This window comes from Micromesistius poutassou (assembly GCF_964030765.1).
Source record: "Micromesistius poutassou genome assembly, chromosome: 24".
Classification (NCBI taxonomy): Eukaryota; Metazoa; Chordata; class Actinopteri; order Gadiformes; family Gadidae; genus Micromesistius; species Micromesistius poutassou.
In genome coordinates this window covers 2,453,367-2,468,477 of record NC_140294.1, presented here as the reverse complement: position 1 = coordinate 2,468,477, position 15,111 = coordinate 2,453,367, and the positions used below count along the sequence as shown (strand labels likewise).

The following is a 15,111-nucleotide window of genomic DNA, read 5'->3' as shown; positions in this document are numbered from 1 at the left end:
TCAAACCAATACAGATACCAGTGATCTCCAACATACGAAATAAATCAACAAAAATACATAGCATTTATCCTTGTTTAATTGTGTGATAGACCGTACTTGCAACTGCCAGCAACCATTTAAATGCGTCTGAACGTCAATGATTTGGGCTAGGCTAGTTATTGGTCATTCGAAATAAAGCCCTCCTTCAGGTCAGGGGAGCTGGCCAAGTTGAAGTCAACGTAAGCTCGCAAACTTTTTGATGTCTATCAAGCAGAGATGGCTTTTCATTGGCGCAAAAATAAATTGCCATCGGGTCGCACCAGTGTGTGCCCCAGGCCAATGGTATGGCGTTTCTTTTTTTTTTTATCACCACACGATTGGACAATGAAGCGAATCAATGTAAAAGCACTTTCCACCCATTTCAGTGGAGTAATTGGACTCCCCAAGCAATGTTATACTTAAAAGGAGCAAGTAAGTTACATATTAATTTAGTCTTTCGGCCTGTAGCATATAAACAATATAAAGCAACTGTCCCATATTTCTATTATAACTGCATTTGAAATTGAGACACAAAAATGGACGCTATAGGACAGTGATCTTGATTTGCCTCAATATCATAATAACAACAATGGGTAAGCTTGTAAGCTTGCCCAGGCCCTGAAAGTCAGGCTATGAATCTGAATGAATAGTAGGTAATAGGTAATAGGTAGTGGCCATCCCCAAAATGCACCAGAATACAGGAAATAAAATCTACCAAATTCATTTTTTTCTATTACTGCGCCCCACCAACAATTTTTATCACCAGCCACCACTGCCATATAGTGAGTGGCTCCGGTCAGATAGTCAACAATCCAGATGATCCGGATAATCAAAAACATTTCTGTCCTTTCCTACTCACTTCCTCGAAGGGTCACAAGAAAAGATGGGCTGGGAGAATTCATAAGGACTACGAAAAAGACTACCGCGGTTATACAGTTGACATATATATATATATAAATAATCTGTGTGCACTTATGCTAGGTTATGTAATTACGTAATTATTCTGAAGATGGACTTCTAAAAGCACATCTCAGATAATTGCATTCATGCGTCAAGGAGGTCTGTATAAACATGAACAACCCGGCATAAACAAAATTGAAGCATATTTCCTTAGCATTCTGAGCATTCAAACAGCCCTCATTATGGCTGCCACTTGAATACTCCCATACCCTTGAGTCATCGCTTTTTTTTTTTTTTTTTCTCCCCCAGAATGTCATCCCGGAGGAGGAGGAGGAGGAGGAGGAGGAGCCAGTGGAGCCTGCTCCCGTGGCCAGGATCCTCAAGTACAACAGCCCCGAGTGGCCCTACATGCTGTTCGGGTCCTTCGGAGGCGGCGGTCAACGGCGGCGTCAACCCCGTCTACTCTCTGCTCTTCAGCCAGATCCTGGCGGTAGGCATGGCGACGGGCGAGACGCACGGCACAGCTGCGTCACTCGCGACCCACGTAACCTTAGGAGACGCACCGGCTAGGTTTTTTTCTTTGTTGATACCCGGACACGTGAGATTACAGAGCGTGTTATTTGCGGCTGAATTTTCCCTGTATAGGTTAAACGCATTCTATGGGATGAGTTACTAGTTACTTTTTTGGGTAAAAGGTAACATTTCTGGATACATCGCCCCCCCCCCCCCTCCAAATCTGACGGTAGTGATTGGAGATTGCCATAGCCTGCACAGTAAACCCTTTAACTATGAAATGAAAAAAAGTGAAAAGTGTCAGCCAGAAGGCAGGGGACTCACTCAAACATGAGGCTTTTCCTTCCAAAACCTCCCACTGGCTTCGTAATCTCACGGAACAGACACCTATAACAGACACCTATAACAGACACCTATGGTCCCACAGGATCAAACAGGTGAGTCTTATCAGCCAAAGCTGGGCTAGCTTCGAAGGTGCTTGTTTTTTTATCAACATCGCCATCTGCGAAAGCCCGTTTCGTAACCTACGAAACCGATTAGAATAGAAATCCACGCGATGCGTCGTGTAGCACAAAATAGGATTCAATGACTCACTTTTAGTCCAAATAATTCCGCCGTTCGTTTTTATCGCAGCGTGTGTGTCGCCTGTGTGAGATTGGAATTGAAGAAACCAACACATCAAGCTTAAATCACACTAGACTGAAGCACGCTGAAAGTCTTTTCGTTCCTCCGTTTTTGTTTTTTCGGTGCAGCAGTAACCGCCGCCGCCGCCGCCTGTAATTAGGGCTGGTCTGAGCGGCGCCGTGCCGCACGGCTCGTACGGGGTACTCGGCTGATTTGGCTAATCAGCGAGCTAATGAACTGCTGCAGCTGATGAAGCGTTTTGGAGGAAAAAAATGGGGGGGGGGGAGAAAAAGGAACGGTGTGCTCACGTCTCGGCCCTCACCGTTGATTGGAGGGCACGGGGGTTAAGAGCGAACCATTAATTACCGCGTTTTTAGTCAAACTGAAAATCAGCCATGGTGCTCTTAAATGATTACACTTTTTTCTTTTGTTGTTGATAGCCCCTACTGAATAAGGTGTGTAAGTGCACGCATTTGCATACGTGTGCCTCATTGGGTTTGTTAACTTTTGTGTGGTTTGCGTTTGTGTGTGTGTGTGTGTGTGTGCCCTGTGCCTGTCGTATGTGTGTGTGTATATGTATTCCTGTTTGTGTGAGTCTTTGTATTTCTTTGTATTTATTAATCTGTGTGTGTTGTGTGTGTGTGTGTGTGTGTGTGTGTGTGTGTGTGTGTGTGTGTGTGTGTGTGTGTGTGTGTGTGTGTGTGTGTGTGTGCGTGCGCGTCGCCACCTGTACAGACCTTCTCCATCCAAGACCTGGACCTCCAGAAGAAGGAGATTAACGGCATCTGTATGTTCTTCGTGGTGGTCGGCCTGCTCACCTTCTTCACCCAGATCATCCAGGTACCGTCTCCCCACCCCCCCCCCCCCTCCCCCCATCCTCCCCAGCTGGACCTCCCCCACTTCTGACTGACTCCCTGGGCCCCTATCTCCCTGGGTGGGAGAGAGAGAGCGAGAGAGAGAGAGAGAGCGAGAGAGAGAGAGAGATATGCATTGGGTCCCTGCTAGGTCTTGGATGAGACAGATTGCTAAAGGAATGAGCAAATGAATCATGCAATATCAAAACCATGATTCTGGCCCCTGCCTTGATGTCTATGAATTAGGGAATTGAATGGATCCAAAATAGCAGAGATGAGCTGTGACTCACCCAGGATCCCTTTGGTGGGAAGCAGACAAAGAAATTAAAAAAAAAAGGTTTAAAAAAGAAGTGCGACAGACTGTGCCTAAAATTGCACTAAACTGTCACCGAGATAAAAGCAGTGGTGTATAAAGCACTAGATAGTCCATACTTGAGTAAAAAGTATAGATGTCTTAGCTGAAAGTGGCTCTGGTAAAAGTTCAGTTAACAATTAAGTAGTATTCGTGAAGTAGCTCTAATAAATGGACTTCAGTACCAAAAGTATTTATCAGGGTTTAAATCAGCTTAAGTATCAAACGTAAAAAAAAAGTATAATCCACCTTGTGTATGACCTCATTTTGTAGTTCATTGTGTAGTGGATATCTTGATTGTGATTTTGCTGTCGATTATGGACATGCAGTTGAGATTCTTTAGCAAATATTATTCGGGCCATGTGGACTTGATTGTGCCCCAAATTGTCTGTGACATCATTTATTATTGTCTGTGAAATCAGTTATTCGCAAGTCCCAATACACTACAATACACTCAGTACAGAAGTCTGTCAGGATAATCCATTTAGCACGCTACGATAAATGTTTTTCACAATTATTCCACTGCAAATGCATTAGACTGAATGTCCAATTCTATTATTTTTATCAAGTGCAATAAAAGTGAAGGTCAACGGAAATATAACAACTCAATTATAGTACATACCACAAATAATATCCTCTAGATGTATCTTGATAACACATATCATAGATTGAGTTACAGACATCAGCACATTACTTTACTTTTTTTTTACTAGTGCTAATTAACCTTACTGAACTGAATAATACAACTGCATACAAAATCCCTATTCATGTAGTCATCATCATGAAGGATTCACACATAATATTGTATATATATATATATATATATATATATTAGGGGTGTAACAAAAACCGATTTGAATCGGAAAATCGATTTTGATTTTAAAAGATGCAAATCTTCTGAATCGAACTGAATCAAATTGTTCCATTTTAAAAATGTATCGTTCCTGAATCATATCGTACCCCATGTATCGAGATACACATCGAATCGTCTTTTATTGGAGAGATGCACACCCCTAACAAATACACTTCTTCTCTAATATTTGATAAATCTTTTTGAAGGAAATGCCACATTTACAAGTTAATTCATTTTGTGAAATGATTGTCTACTTTCAACAAGAAATCCATTGCATCATACCCTCTCGAATTGAGCCGTGGCACATCGAATCGAATCGAAATCCTTCTGAATCAAACTGAATCGAATCGTTCCATTTTAAAAATTTATCGTTCCTGAATCGTATCGTACCCCATGTATCGAGATACGCATCGAATCGTCTTTTATTGGAGAGATGCACACCCCTAATATATATGTATGTGTGTATGTATACATCATATAAATTCATCATTAAGATGTAGTAAGATGTAGTAAGTAAGATGTAATATCATATCGGAATATCATCTAAATATATATCATATATCATATAAATAGAGAAACAACATCTTCCCGGTCTTGTCTCTCTCTCTCTCTATCTCCGTCTCTCTCGCTCTCTCTCTCTCTCTCTCTCTCTCTATCTATCCCAACTCTCTCTCTTTTTTCCCCTCTCTCTCTTTCCCCTCTCTTTCTCTCTCTCTCTCATACTTTCTCGCTCTATCTCTGCCCTACTCTCTCTCTCTCTTTCCCCCACTCTTTCTCGCTTTCCCCCACTCTCTTTCTCTCTCTCTCTCTTTCTCTCTCTCTCTCTCTCTCTCTCTCTCTCTCTCTCTCTCTCTCTCTCTCTCCCCCCCCACTCTCTCTCTCTCTCTCTCCCCCCCACTCTCTCTCTCTCTCTCTCCCCCCCACTCTCTCTCTCTCTCTCTCTCTCTCTCTCTCTCTCTCTCTCTCTCTCTCTCTCTCTCTCTCTCTCTCTCTCTCTCTCTCTCTCAGGGCTACGCCTTCTCCAAGTCCGGCGAGCTGCTGACCAGGCGTCTGCGGCGGCTGGGATTCAGGGCCATGCTGGGCCAGGAGATCGGCTGGTTCGACGACCACCGCAACAGCCCCGGCGCTCTGACCACACGCCTGGCCACCGACGCCTCGCAGGTCCAGGGGGTGAGTGCTGTTCCTGGGGACAGAGAAGACTGTACACAGAATGTCTGTATGTCAGTGGCGGCTGCTGCTGGTCTTTCGAAGAGGGGAAGCTCATTTTCGGCCTGCATCATATAAATTGTCAATTTATGTATATGTCAATTCTGCTCTCTGTTCCTTTTCAAGGAAATGCTCTGTGACCCTGTGATACCAATTAGCTGTCTTTTCCAGTGTCCTCTCAATGGCCAGCAGAGCTAGGCTGCTTAAACGGCCATGGCCCATTGTGTTACGGGTGTAGGACTTGAGCCGCTTTAAACAGGAGAAGCTCCTTTCTACACCTGCAGATGTAGATCCAATTGTTGCCACTAATGAGAACAGTTTGTATAGCTGAGGCATTGCACTGTCCAACTCCATGTAGGAGTTGGGGCAGGAGGCCCAGACCCACTTGTACTTGCAAGGGGGTGTAGAGGGCTGTATGTATCTTGGTCCAAATGGTAAAAAAGTGTAAAATGGACTGCATTTATTCAAAGCGCTTTACAATATTGCCTGACATTCACCAATTCATGCACACGTTCACACACTGACGGCGGAGTCAACCATGCAAGGCGACAGCCTTCCGTCAGGAGCAGTTAGGGTGAAGTGCCTTGCTCAGGGACATCTCGACACTTAGCCAGTAGGAGCCGGGAATCGAACCAGCAACCTTGCAGTTACCAACCTGCTCTACCACCTGAGCTACTGCTGCCCCAAATCTAGACTTAAATGCACAAAGATTAAAAAAATGTAGGACAAGATGTATGCACTGAATTTGCCCTGTATAGGTTAAACGCATTCTATGGGATGAGTTTCTAGCATTTTTAGGTAAAAGGTAACACTTCTGGATATATCCGCCACCCCAAATCTGATGGTAGGGATTGGGGATTGCAAAGGCTGTACAGTAATATAGCCCTGTAAGTAAATTAAAGAAAAGTGTCTACCAGGAGTCAGCCAGAAGGCAGGGGACTTTGCCTTTCAAACCCCCCCAGTGTGACTCGACGCACTAAAGCAGGGGCGTTGGTGTGTAACCCACCCACCTCTGGGGGTTTCTTTTAAAAACTTTGACCCGCCCCACCCCAACACCCATAAAATTCTATGCACTTTGAAATAACCAATACATTCTGAAGGCGAAATAGCTGGTGCACTCACCGTGGAATCTCTCCACTATCGATTCCACCCTGCGGTCCTGTGCAGAGTGTCACTCTGTCTCTCTTTTAAGCCCGTACGAATTGTGTGAGCTGTATGTTGTGTTGAGCTTCTCAAGGAGCAGACACCTATAGTGTTTTGTCCAACAGGATCAAATATGCCAGTCTCATCGACCGAAGCTAAGGCAGCTTCTTCGATTGGCAGCCGACAGTCGAAGGCGCTTGTTTTTTGATCGACATCGCCGTCGACTGTGAAATCCCCTTTTGTAACCTTTAGCAGGGTTTTTTTATATATATTTTTATTTTATCTGATAATAAAAAGCACCCCTCTGCTCACCCTCTGCTCTCCAGGCCACGGGCTCCCAGATCGGCATGATCGTCAACTCGCTGACCAACATCGGCGTGTCCCTCATCATCTCCTTCTACTTCAGCTGGAAGCTCACCATGGTCATCCTCTGTTTCCTGCCCTTCATCGCCCTCTCCGGAGGCTTCCAGGCCAAGATGCTCACCGGCTTCGCCAAGCAGGACAAGGCGGCCATGGAGGCGGCCGGCCGGGTAAGACCTCTTTGAGAAACTCCTCTTTGTCGGCAAAGAGTCACCATAGATCGGTGACCGAGTGGGAAGCGGTAACGATGAGTTTGACCGGTGGGGGTTTGTCACGAGAGCTCCCTCTTTCGCCGGCGCAACGCGACTCTACGATGATGCCAACCGCACGCTACCGTTTGCGTCGAGTTCCGGGCTGTTTTTTGTTTGGAGCCGTGGGTACACCGCGTACACCCTTGTCAACATTAACTTCTACGGCTGTCTTTTTATTTTTTGTATCATCTTTTTATTTGGGATGGGTATACAACAATCAACAAAACTGTACACAGAATGTCCGTACATCCCTTCCCTCCACCAACATGAACACATGCATCCACACATGCATGTTCTGCATTCATAGGCCTACATGCATGCGCATACACAACACACACTCAGTATATACACAGAAAAAAAAAACGAATAATAAACAACAACAAAAACAATCCTGACAATAATAACAATACTATTAATAATAGTAAAAATAATAATAATAAGACAAAAAAGGTATACTTTTCTGTCTTTGAGGACATGAAAACCCTCATTGAAACGTCAACATCAACAACGTCTCACCTCAGCATTTATCGTTCCATTTCAATATGGAGACCACCGCGGCAAACTAAAAGCCATTCCGCCGACCGGAACCGCTTGACCACGGAGCCTGGCTCTTCCTCCTCCGCCTGCTTCTGTAGATCTCGGGGGAGGCCCTGAACAACATCAGGACCATCGGCCGGCCTGGGGAAGGAGAGAACCTTCGTGGAGATGTACAACGCTCAGCTGGACGGCCCGTACCACGCCGCCATACAGAAGGCCCACGTGTACGGCGCCTGCTACAGGCTTCGCCCAGTGCGTGGTCTTCCTGGCCAACTCGGCCTCCTATAGGTTCGGGGGCTACCTGGTGAAGCATGAAGGACTTCACTTCAGCATGGTCCTTCAGGTGAGGGAGGAAAGGGTGGGGACGGATGGGTTTTTTTCCGTTCGTATTTTTGTTTTTGTTTTTCGAAGCTCTGTTTGAGTTGACGGTGCTCGGGTTTGACTCGGCTTCTTTTGATTTGGCTAACAAGCAGCCGAGAAAAACAACATCATTCATTGATTGCATTTTTATTCATCAGAGGAAAGCAACCAAATATTTGTGTGCTTTGAAGCTGTATTACATGAGGAACAACTTGAACGATTCCTGAATACTAACGATTTGAATAAATTAATTCCCTGTCAACTTGTCATCTGCTGCTAACCTTCCCATCCTGTTGGTTGTTAATTTCAGAGCTATCACTAACCTTCCCATCTTGTTGGATGTTAATTTCAGAGCTATCACTAACCTTCCCATCCTGTTGGATGTTCATTTCAGAGCTATCGATAACCTTCCCATCCTGTTGGCTGTTGATTGAAGCGCTATCGCTAACCTTCCCATTCTTTTGGCTGTTAATTTCAGAAATATCACTAACCTAACGCTAAGCTTCCCATCCTGTTATTTGTTCATTTTCCGTTGGCTGTGGCATTCCGCGGCAGTGGCAGGGTCGTCTCAAGCCATCTTGACCGGCACAACGGCGCTTTGCTGACTCTCCCCCTCCCATCCCGTTGGTTGTGGGTTTCAGCGCTAAACGCTGACCTATCGCTAACCCTCCCGATCCCGTTTGGTCGTTCATTTCAGCCCCAAACGCTTACCTAGCGCTAACCGTTCCGTCCCGTCGGTTGACTATGCCAAGGCCAAGATCTCAGCCGCGCGCTTCTTCCAGCTGCTCGACCAAGTGCCCAAGATCAACGTGTACTGCGACAAGGGCGAGAAATGGGTGAGGAGACGGTCCGTGCCGCGTCGGGAGAGTCGCTCTGCGGCAGAGCGTCACTGAGCTCATTGCCACCGGCGTTTCTTTCCATTGATTTCGTTTGGTGAATGGAGTTGAATTAGTTCAGTTAATCTTGTGTGTTTTTCTCCATTTCCGTCGACGGTGTTTGAGGGCACATCTCGAAAACAATTACGGATGGTATTCAGGAGAAAAATGTGTGCTTACGTTTCATCGACTCAACCTGTGACACGCAGGCTGTCAGCTCGGCCTCTGCCTTGTTTTCAGTTGAATATCACGTCACATCAAATCATTTCTATAGGTTACTATCACCGTTACGGCCTCAGATATACGCTTGATATATCCCCCAGGGCCTTCTGGGAGATTGAGTTCGCTCGATGATATGGAAAGGACACACATATGACTCAATGTTCCCATTGATTTCCTCTGGAGATTCTGACCCATTATCGCCATGGAAACACAGACAGGGAAAGGTCAGAGATACATGTCTACAGTAAAACCTTGCATCTCCGACACCTGGACATAGAAGTGCTCGTAATATATATTGCTCAGTAACGTGAAAGGTTATCCCCACACAGTGTACCGGGGGGAGATTCTGCGAAATGGACCCGACTGATGCTAATTAATTCCTGTAGAAGGTGGTTGTTTTAGTATGCCGCATATGTGGTTTAGGGCATGATAGTGTATCGGCTCAGGGTGGTCCAGTTCCAGCCGGAAGGTACTGGGTTCGATCTCCAATGTCTGTGTGACCTTAACAAGACACCCCCTAACCCATACCTGTATTGAATCTGATTGAATAAAATAAAACTATTACTAAAGAATAGACATTAAAACTCCCTGAAGCAAAAGTAATCTCAAAAGTATTTAATTGGCATGAGTCTGATTCCATACATACCTGTTCCTTAACAACATGTATCTGATGGATTATGGGTCCCATAAAAGGGATTGCATTTTCTAAATGAACGAGGTAATAATGGGTTCTCATGAAAAAGTATTCTCTTTTATAACATTTTATTCTCAGTGTGACACAGCACCACTGGTCCTTTATTCCACGGTGATCATTCAGTATGTATTAAAATAATATGAGTTTTCTACCAAGGTTTCATTATTAATCATAACTAATACCGAGCAAACTTATTATACTCTTATTTGTTTATGCTTTAGTTTTAATGTTGCACTTGCTATTACTTTACACACCCAATTATTGTGTATATAGTGTTTGCGCAACATTGTTTTATCATGGTAGGCTTACATCTCAGAAAATTAAATTACATAATAATAGAGCTACTAGACATCATAGCACTTTGGTTTGCGGACAGAAGATCGAATCATTGGTCCCATTCTCGGGCCGCGTTCCAATAGTCGTTCTATTAAGATCCTGTTCACCCTCGCTTCCTCAATCTCCAGATCAGTCGTCTCATTGGACGGGCTCTGTCCCAATTTTGTGGTGCGATTGAGTAGCACTGCACAGTAGCCTATGTTGCTTTTAATACACTAGAAGCCACTCTGCTTCCATGCCGCTCCTTTTCCTCCCGCTCAACCACTAAGTGCTGATGCTCGTCTTCTAGATTGTATAGTAAACAACCAATCGGAAGAAGGATGATGGAGGGAATAGTTTTGGAACACAGCCTCAGAAGCCATTCCCCGTGCTGTTGCGTCGTTTCTTTCTTCCTTTTAAAATTGAGATCCACTTTGGAAATAAGAAAAAGCAACAAGCTTTTCCACCCTCTTTCCCCTCTCTCCCCCCCCCCTCCCCCCCCTGTCATTATCTCCCTCATAACCACCTCCATTGCCATCACCGCCTCTTCCAGGACAACTTCCGCGGCGACGTGGAGTTCATCGACTGCAAGTTCACCTACCCCACCAGGCCCGACATGCAGGTGCTGAACGGGCTGAACGTGACGGTGAAGCCCGGCCAGACGCTGGCCTTCGTGGGCAGCAGCGGCTGTGGCAAGAGCACCAGCGTCCAGCTGCTGGAGCGCTTCTACGACCCCGACGCGGGCCGCGTGGTGAGGACACCAGATGCTACGTTTCACGAATTAACATGAGCGAAACAAATCAAATAAAAAACTAAAAACGGCTGCAATTTGATGAGCTGAGATTAAACACCAAATATTTAAAAACAGTAGTAGGTGGGAGTACCTCTAACCTTAGGGTTTGTTGCAGAGCGTTCCATGTGCTAGGGGCATGGATGAAAAAGGCAGTTTTACCAAGATCCAACGCCCGCAAGGAACCCTAAGAGTGAGCCAATTGTTGGATCCGGTTGGATAGGAACCAAGATTCCAATGTAGTAGGGAGGATATATAGGGAGGAAATGTACCACTAGTGGCTTTAAAAACAAAGTACAAAAGATACAGAGACATGTAACGATAGGGGAGGCGCGTGTGAGGATGTGAGTGCTACAGAGACATGTAACGATAGGGGAGGCGACTGTGAGGATGTGAGTGCTACAGAGTCATGTAACGATAGGGGAGGCGATTGATTCCAGGGGCATTGTTTTTCGTATTGATTTACATCCCGACAGCGACCAATAATTCAAATGCTCTGGCCTTTTTTTTTACGCTTTCTCTGATTTGATATAACTCATCTCTGATCTGATCTCTGATCTAAACTCTGATCTGATCTGATCACTGATGTGTGATCTCTGAATGATTAGATGGCCTTCCTCCCTAGCTAGCCGGCTACCATGCCCCCATCGCACATGACCGCAGTGTTCCACTAGGCCTGGAAGAGCTTTGGCTAAAGCTAGCGAGCTAGTCATGTGTTTGCAGGAGTGGCTTTGAAGGAAGGGGTCAGGATTATTTGGGTTGGATACTAAAGAAATCGTGCCTGGTTTTTCTTGAGTTGCCTACCCCAGCGTTAGGCTAAGTAGCAATGCCAGGTAATATATCAATATATAAATACATACAGTATGTAATATACAGCTAGGGTTGGGAGCCACGTCAGGTCATGAATCAATAGCAATGTAATTATAAAATAGACTTTGGTTTTGGGCAAAGGTTTTGGTTTTAGCGTTTGAGTTTGATTTGAATATGAATATGGTGTATTCATATTCTGTGTAGTTATATTGGAAGGCAGCTTTTGAGTGTCAGGAAGCCCTACTTATCTTAATAGCCACGGCCATACAAAGCAAACCCTATATATCAAGCTCAAGTTTGCTAGGCTAAACAAGCTAAACTTTGCAAAGGATTGTTCCATTTATGCTGGAGCATCTCAGCCAACAAAAGTCGACTGTTATTATGCGACCGTCGGAGCATACATTTTCTATTTGCATTCAAATATAATGTATAATGCCAATTTCCCAGAACAAAAAAGCGCATGATTGTAAAACATAGTGACAACGGAATTAATTCAGATGCTTTCACATTTAACAAAAAGAAAAAAAAAAAAAGCCTTAAAAATCATAGGGACCTTTTTTGTTTCTTTGCCAATATTGTATTTTTTATTACTGAGTGTACTCTCTGTTTGGGCATTTCAAAAGTGTTCCTGATCCCTCATTGCATGCACAGCACACTGCCGCTAAACCTGTGGCACAGAACGGGGAAGAGAACCTGCATCCAAGTTGTGGCTTTGCTCCTGCGCCAAAAATGCAAATTCCTCTTAATCGAGTTTGAAGTGATTTGGAACGGTGATGTCTTGAGAGAGAGAGAGAGAGAGAGAGAGAGAGAGAGAGAGAGAGAGAGAGAGAGAGAGAGAGAGAGAGAGAGAGAGAGAGAGAGAGAGAGAGAGAGAGAGAGAGAGCTGCCTCTCGAGTTAAGAAGCACTCTTTCCACCTCGACGTACGCTAAGAGCAGCGCGCATCAAAAGAGAGCGGTGCCATGGGTATTGATAAACCTTTACCTCTTAAACAGTGTAACGGCGGGCGTCTTGTTAAACGATCGCTCCGCTCTAATTGCGCCCCCTGTGTGTCTCTGGGGCAGCTGATCGACGGCCACGAGTCCACGCGGGTGAGCGTGCCCTTCCTGCGCTCCAAGATCGGCATCGTCTCCCAGGAGCCCATCCTGTTCGACTGCAGCATCGCCGACAACATCCGCTACGGCGACAACTCGCGGGAGATCAGCATGAACGACGTCATGGCCGCCGCCAAGAAGGCCCAGCTCCACAGCTTCGTCATGGCCCTCCCCGAGGTACCGGCTTGTTGAAGGGGGCTTAGGCTAACGAGGGAGACGGGCGGGTTAGACTCCCCACAGTGAACCTCCTGACTGTAGTTCTGGTGCAAACCACCGCGGCGCTCCGGTTAAGGGGGTGTCATATAAATATCTGGCCTGTTAAGCCCATTGAGACTGTACCTGTAATTAAATGCCATACAAATGAAATGGAATTGAATTGAATGGAATTTAACGAATAGCCTTCCCACGCTCTCTATGTTCCCATCACACTTCTATTGTAATGTTGACGAATTGGAATGCGTTTGCACCCCACCCCCCCCCCCCCCCAACCCCATTAGAAATACGACACTCACGTCGGCTCTCAGGGATCACAGCTCTCCCGTGGCCAGAAGCAGCGCATCGCCATCGCCAGGGCCATCATACGCGACCCGAAGATTTTACTGCTGGATGAGGCCACGTCAGCCCTGGACACGGAGAGCGAGAAGGTACGCCCCCCGTGAAAGCAGCACGCCGCCGTCTCCGAACCCCCAACGCAGTCTCATCCTCTACATACCCCCCCGGACGCACCCTAGCCCTGATCATGCGATCCTAATTCATACGGATTCATCACGTACAGGTGATGAGCGCGCTGCGTGTAACATAGCGCATGTGACAACACGTAAAGCGCTCAGCTCGGTAAACGCAGTCCACAGCGGAGTGCGTCCCAGAGTGGAGGGCTCCTACTTTGAAAGGGGACGCGTTGTTTATTACCTGGTGTTACTTCCAACTCTGAAGAGGTCTTTTGTCTCGCGGACACAGGAGGCGGAGGCAGAACACGGCACAGACGGAACATTGTAATTATAGTAATCAAGGCGTGATTGTGAAATTGCTGTAATTGATAGCTCTGTGCGCGCGGCCATGCGCGCACACACACACACACACACACACACACACACACACACACACACACAGGCGCCCGTCGGCAGGTTCTGTGTGCTTGGATGATCTCCCTGTTTGGACAGGAGCGTGGGCTCGGACACAACCCCGTTTGAACTTCTGCAACCCCTGCATATTAATGCGCGTGTGTGTGTGCGTGTGTGTGTGTGGGGGCGGGCAGGGGGGGGGGGGGGGATTTCGTGCATTTGTGCGGTTCCTACAGATCTGTGTGTGTGTGTGTAGGATTTCATGTGTGCGTGATTTCATGCTGTGTGTGTCACATGTATGTATGTATGCGTGTGATTCCATGCATGTGTTTCCTGCATGTGTGTGTGTGTGTGATATCATGCTTGTGTGTGTGTTTCATGCAAGTGTGTGTGTGTATGGGTGTTTCATGCGTGCATGTATGTTTTATGCGTGTGTGTGTGTGTGTTTCATATGTGTGTGTGTGTGTGTGTGGGTGTTTCATGCATGCGTGTGTGTGTGTGTGTGTGTGTGTGTGTGTTTCATATATGTGCGTGTGTGTGTTTCATGCATGCGTGTGTGTGTGTGTGCGCCCCCCCCCCCCAGACGGTGCAGGAGGCCCTGGACAAGGCCAGGGAGGGCCGCACCTGCATCGTGATCGCCCACCGCCTCTCCACCATCCAGAACTCGGACATCATCGCCGTGATGGCGCGCGGCTTTGTCATCGAGAAAGGCCCCCACGACCAGCTCATGGCGCTCAAGGGAGCCTACTACAAACTGGTGACCACGGGCGCTCCCATCAGCTAACCACTAGCCAGGCCCCAGCCCACCGGCCAAGTGAGCAGTTGGACGTCAGAGTGGGAGGGGGAGAGGGCGATGTCTGGCCATTACACTTGTTTTTTTCGTCGTCGTCATCGTCAGGCGTTCAGACCTTAGGGGTGTGGCGGTTTCGTGGCAGGCGGCTACCTCGTTGAGCGAGGCATCGAAAAGGTGCAGGGGAGGACAGTGTAAGACTGTACTGTTTCCGGTTTCTACCCAAGCTCCATCCGTAGCCCCTACCTGCTGCTTAAGGCCCCCGGTATCTAACATCGCTGTTGGTTGTTTTGGAATAAACAGTGAATTAATGGTTTGTCAAATTGTAACAAAATGTGATCTAATTACGCATTCCCCTCGTGCCAATACTGTCTGCTTCGTGCTTTATTATTTTCCAAAGGCAGGCATGCGGTTTGTTCTGCGGATATGAGGCTGCTCAGAATAGGCAGACATTAATTTGAAATGGGTTGGTTTGAAGAAAATTACCTCAC

General features: G+C 46.4%; 1 protein-coding gene across 1 annotated transcript in view; it reads left to right on the top strand.

Annotated features, from left to right (window-relative positions):
• The window catches only part of LOC311369586 (bile salt export pump-like), a 31,833-nt gene extending 17,168 nt beyond the window's left edge, over positions 1-14,665 (top strand). Inside the window, 13 exon segments of the mRNA XM_084487792.1 lie at positions 1,228-1,347; positions 1,349-1,408; positions 2,791-2,895; positions 5,123-5,284; positions 6,790-6,993; positions 7,710-7,745; positions 7,747-7,851; positions 7,853-7,983; positions 8,687-8,807; positions 10,631-10,828; positions 12,740-12,946; positions 13,267-13,413; positions 14,414-14,665. Of these exon segments, the coding sequence (XP_084343918.1) occupies positions 1,228-1,347; positions 1,349-1,408; positions 2,791-2,895; positions 5,123-5,284; positions 6,790-6,993; positions 7,710-7,745; positions 7,747-7,851; positions 7,853-7,983; positions 8,687-8,807; positions 10,631-10,828; positions 12,740-12,946; positions 13,267-13,413; positions 14,414-14,614 (1,797 nt within the window). The 3' untranslated portion in view covers positions 14,615-14,665.
• Positions 14,666-15,111: the final 446 nt, after the last annotated feature.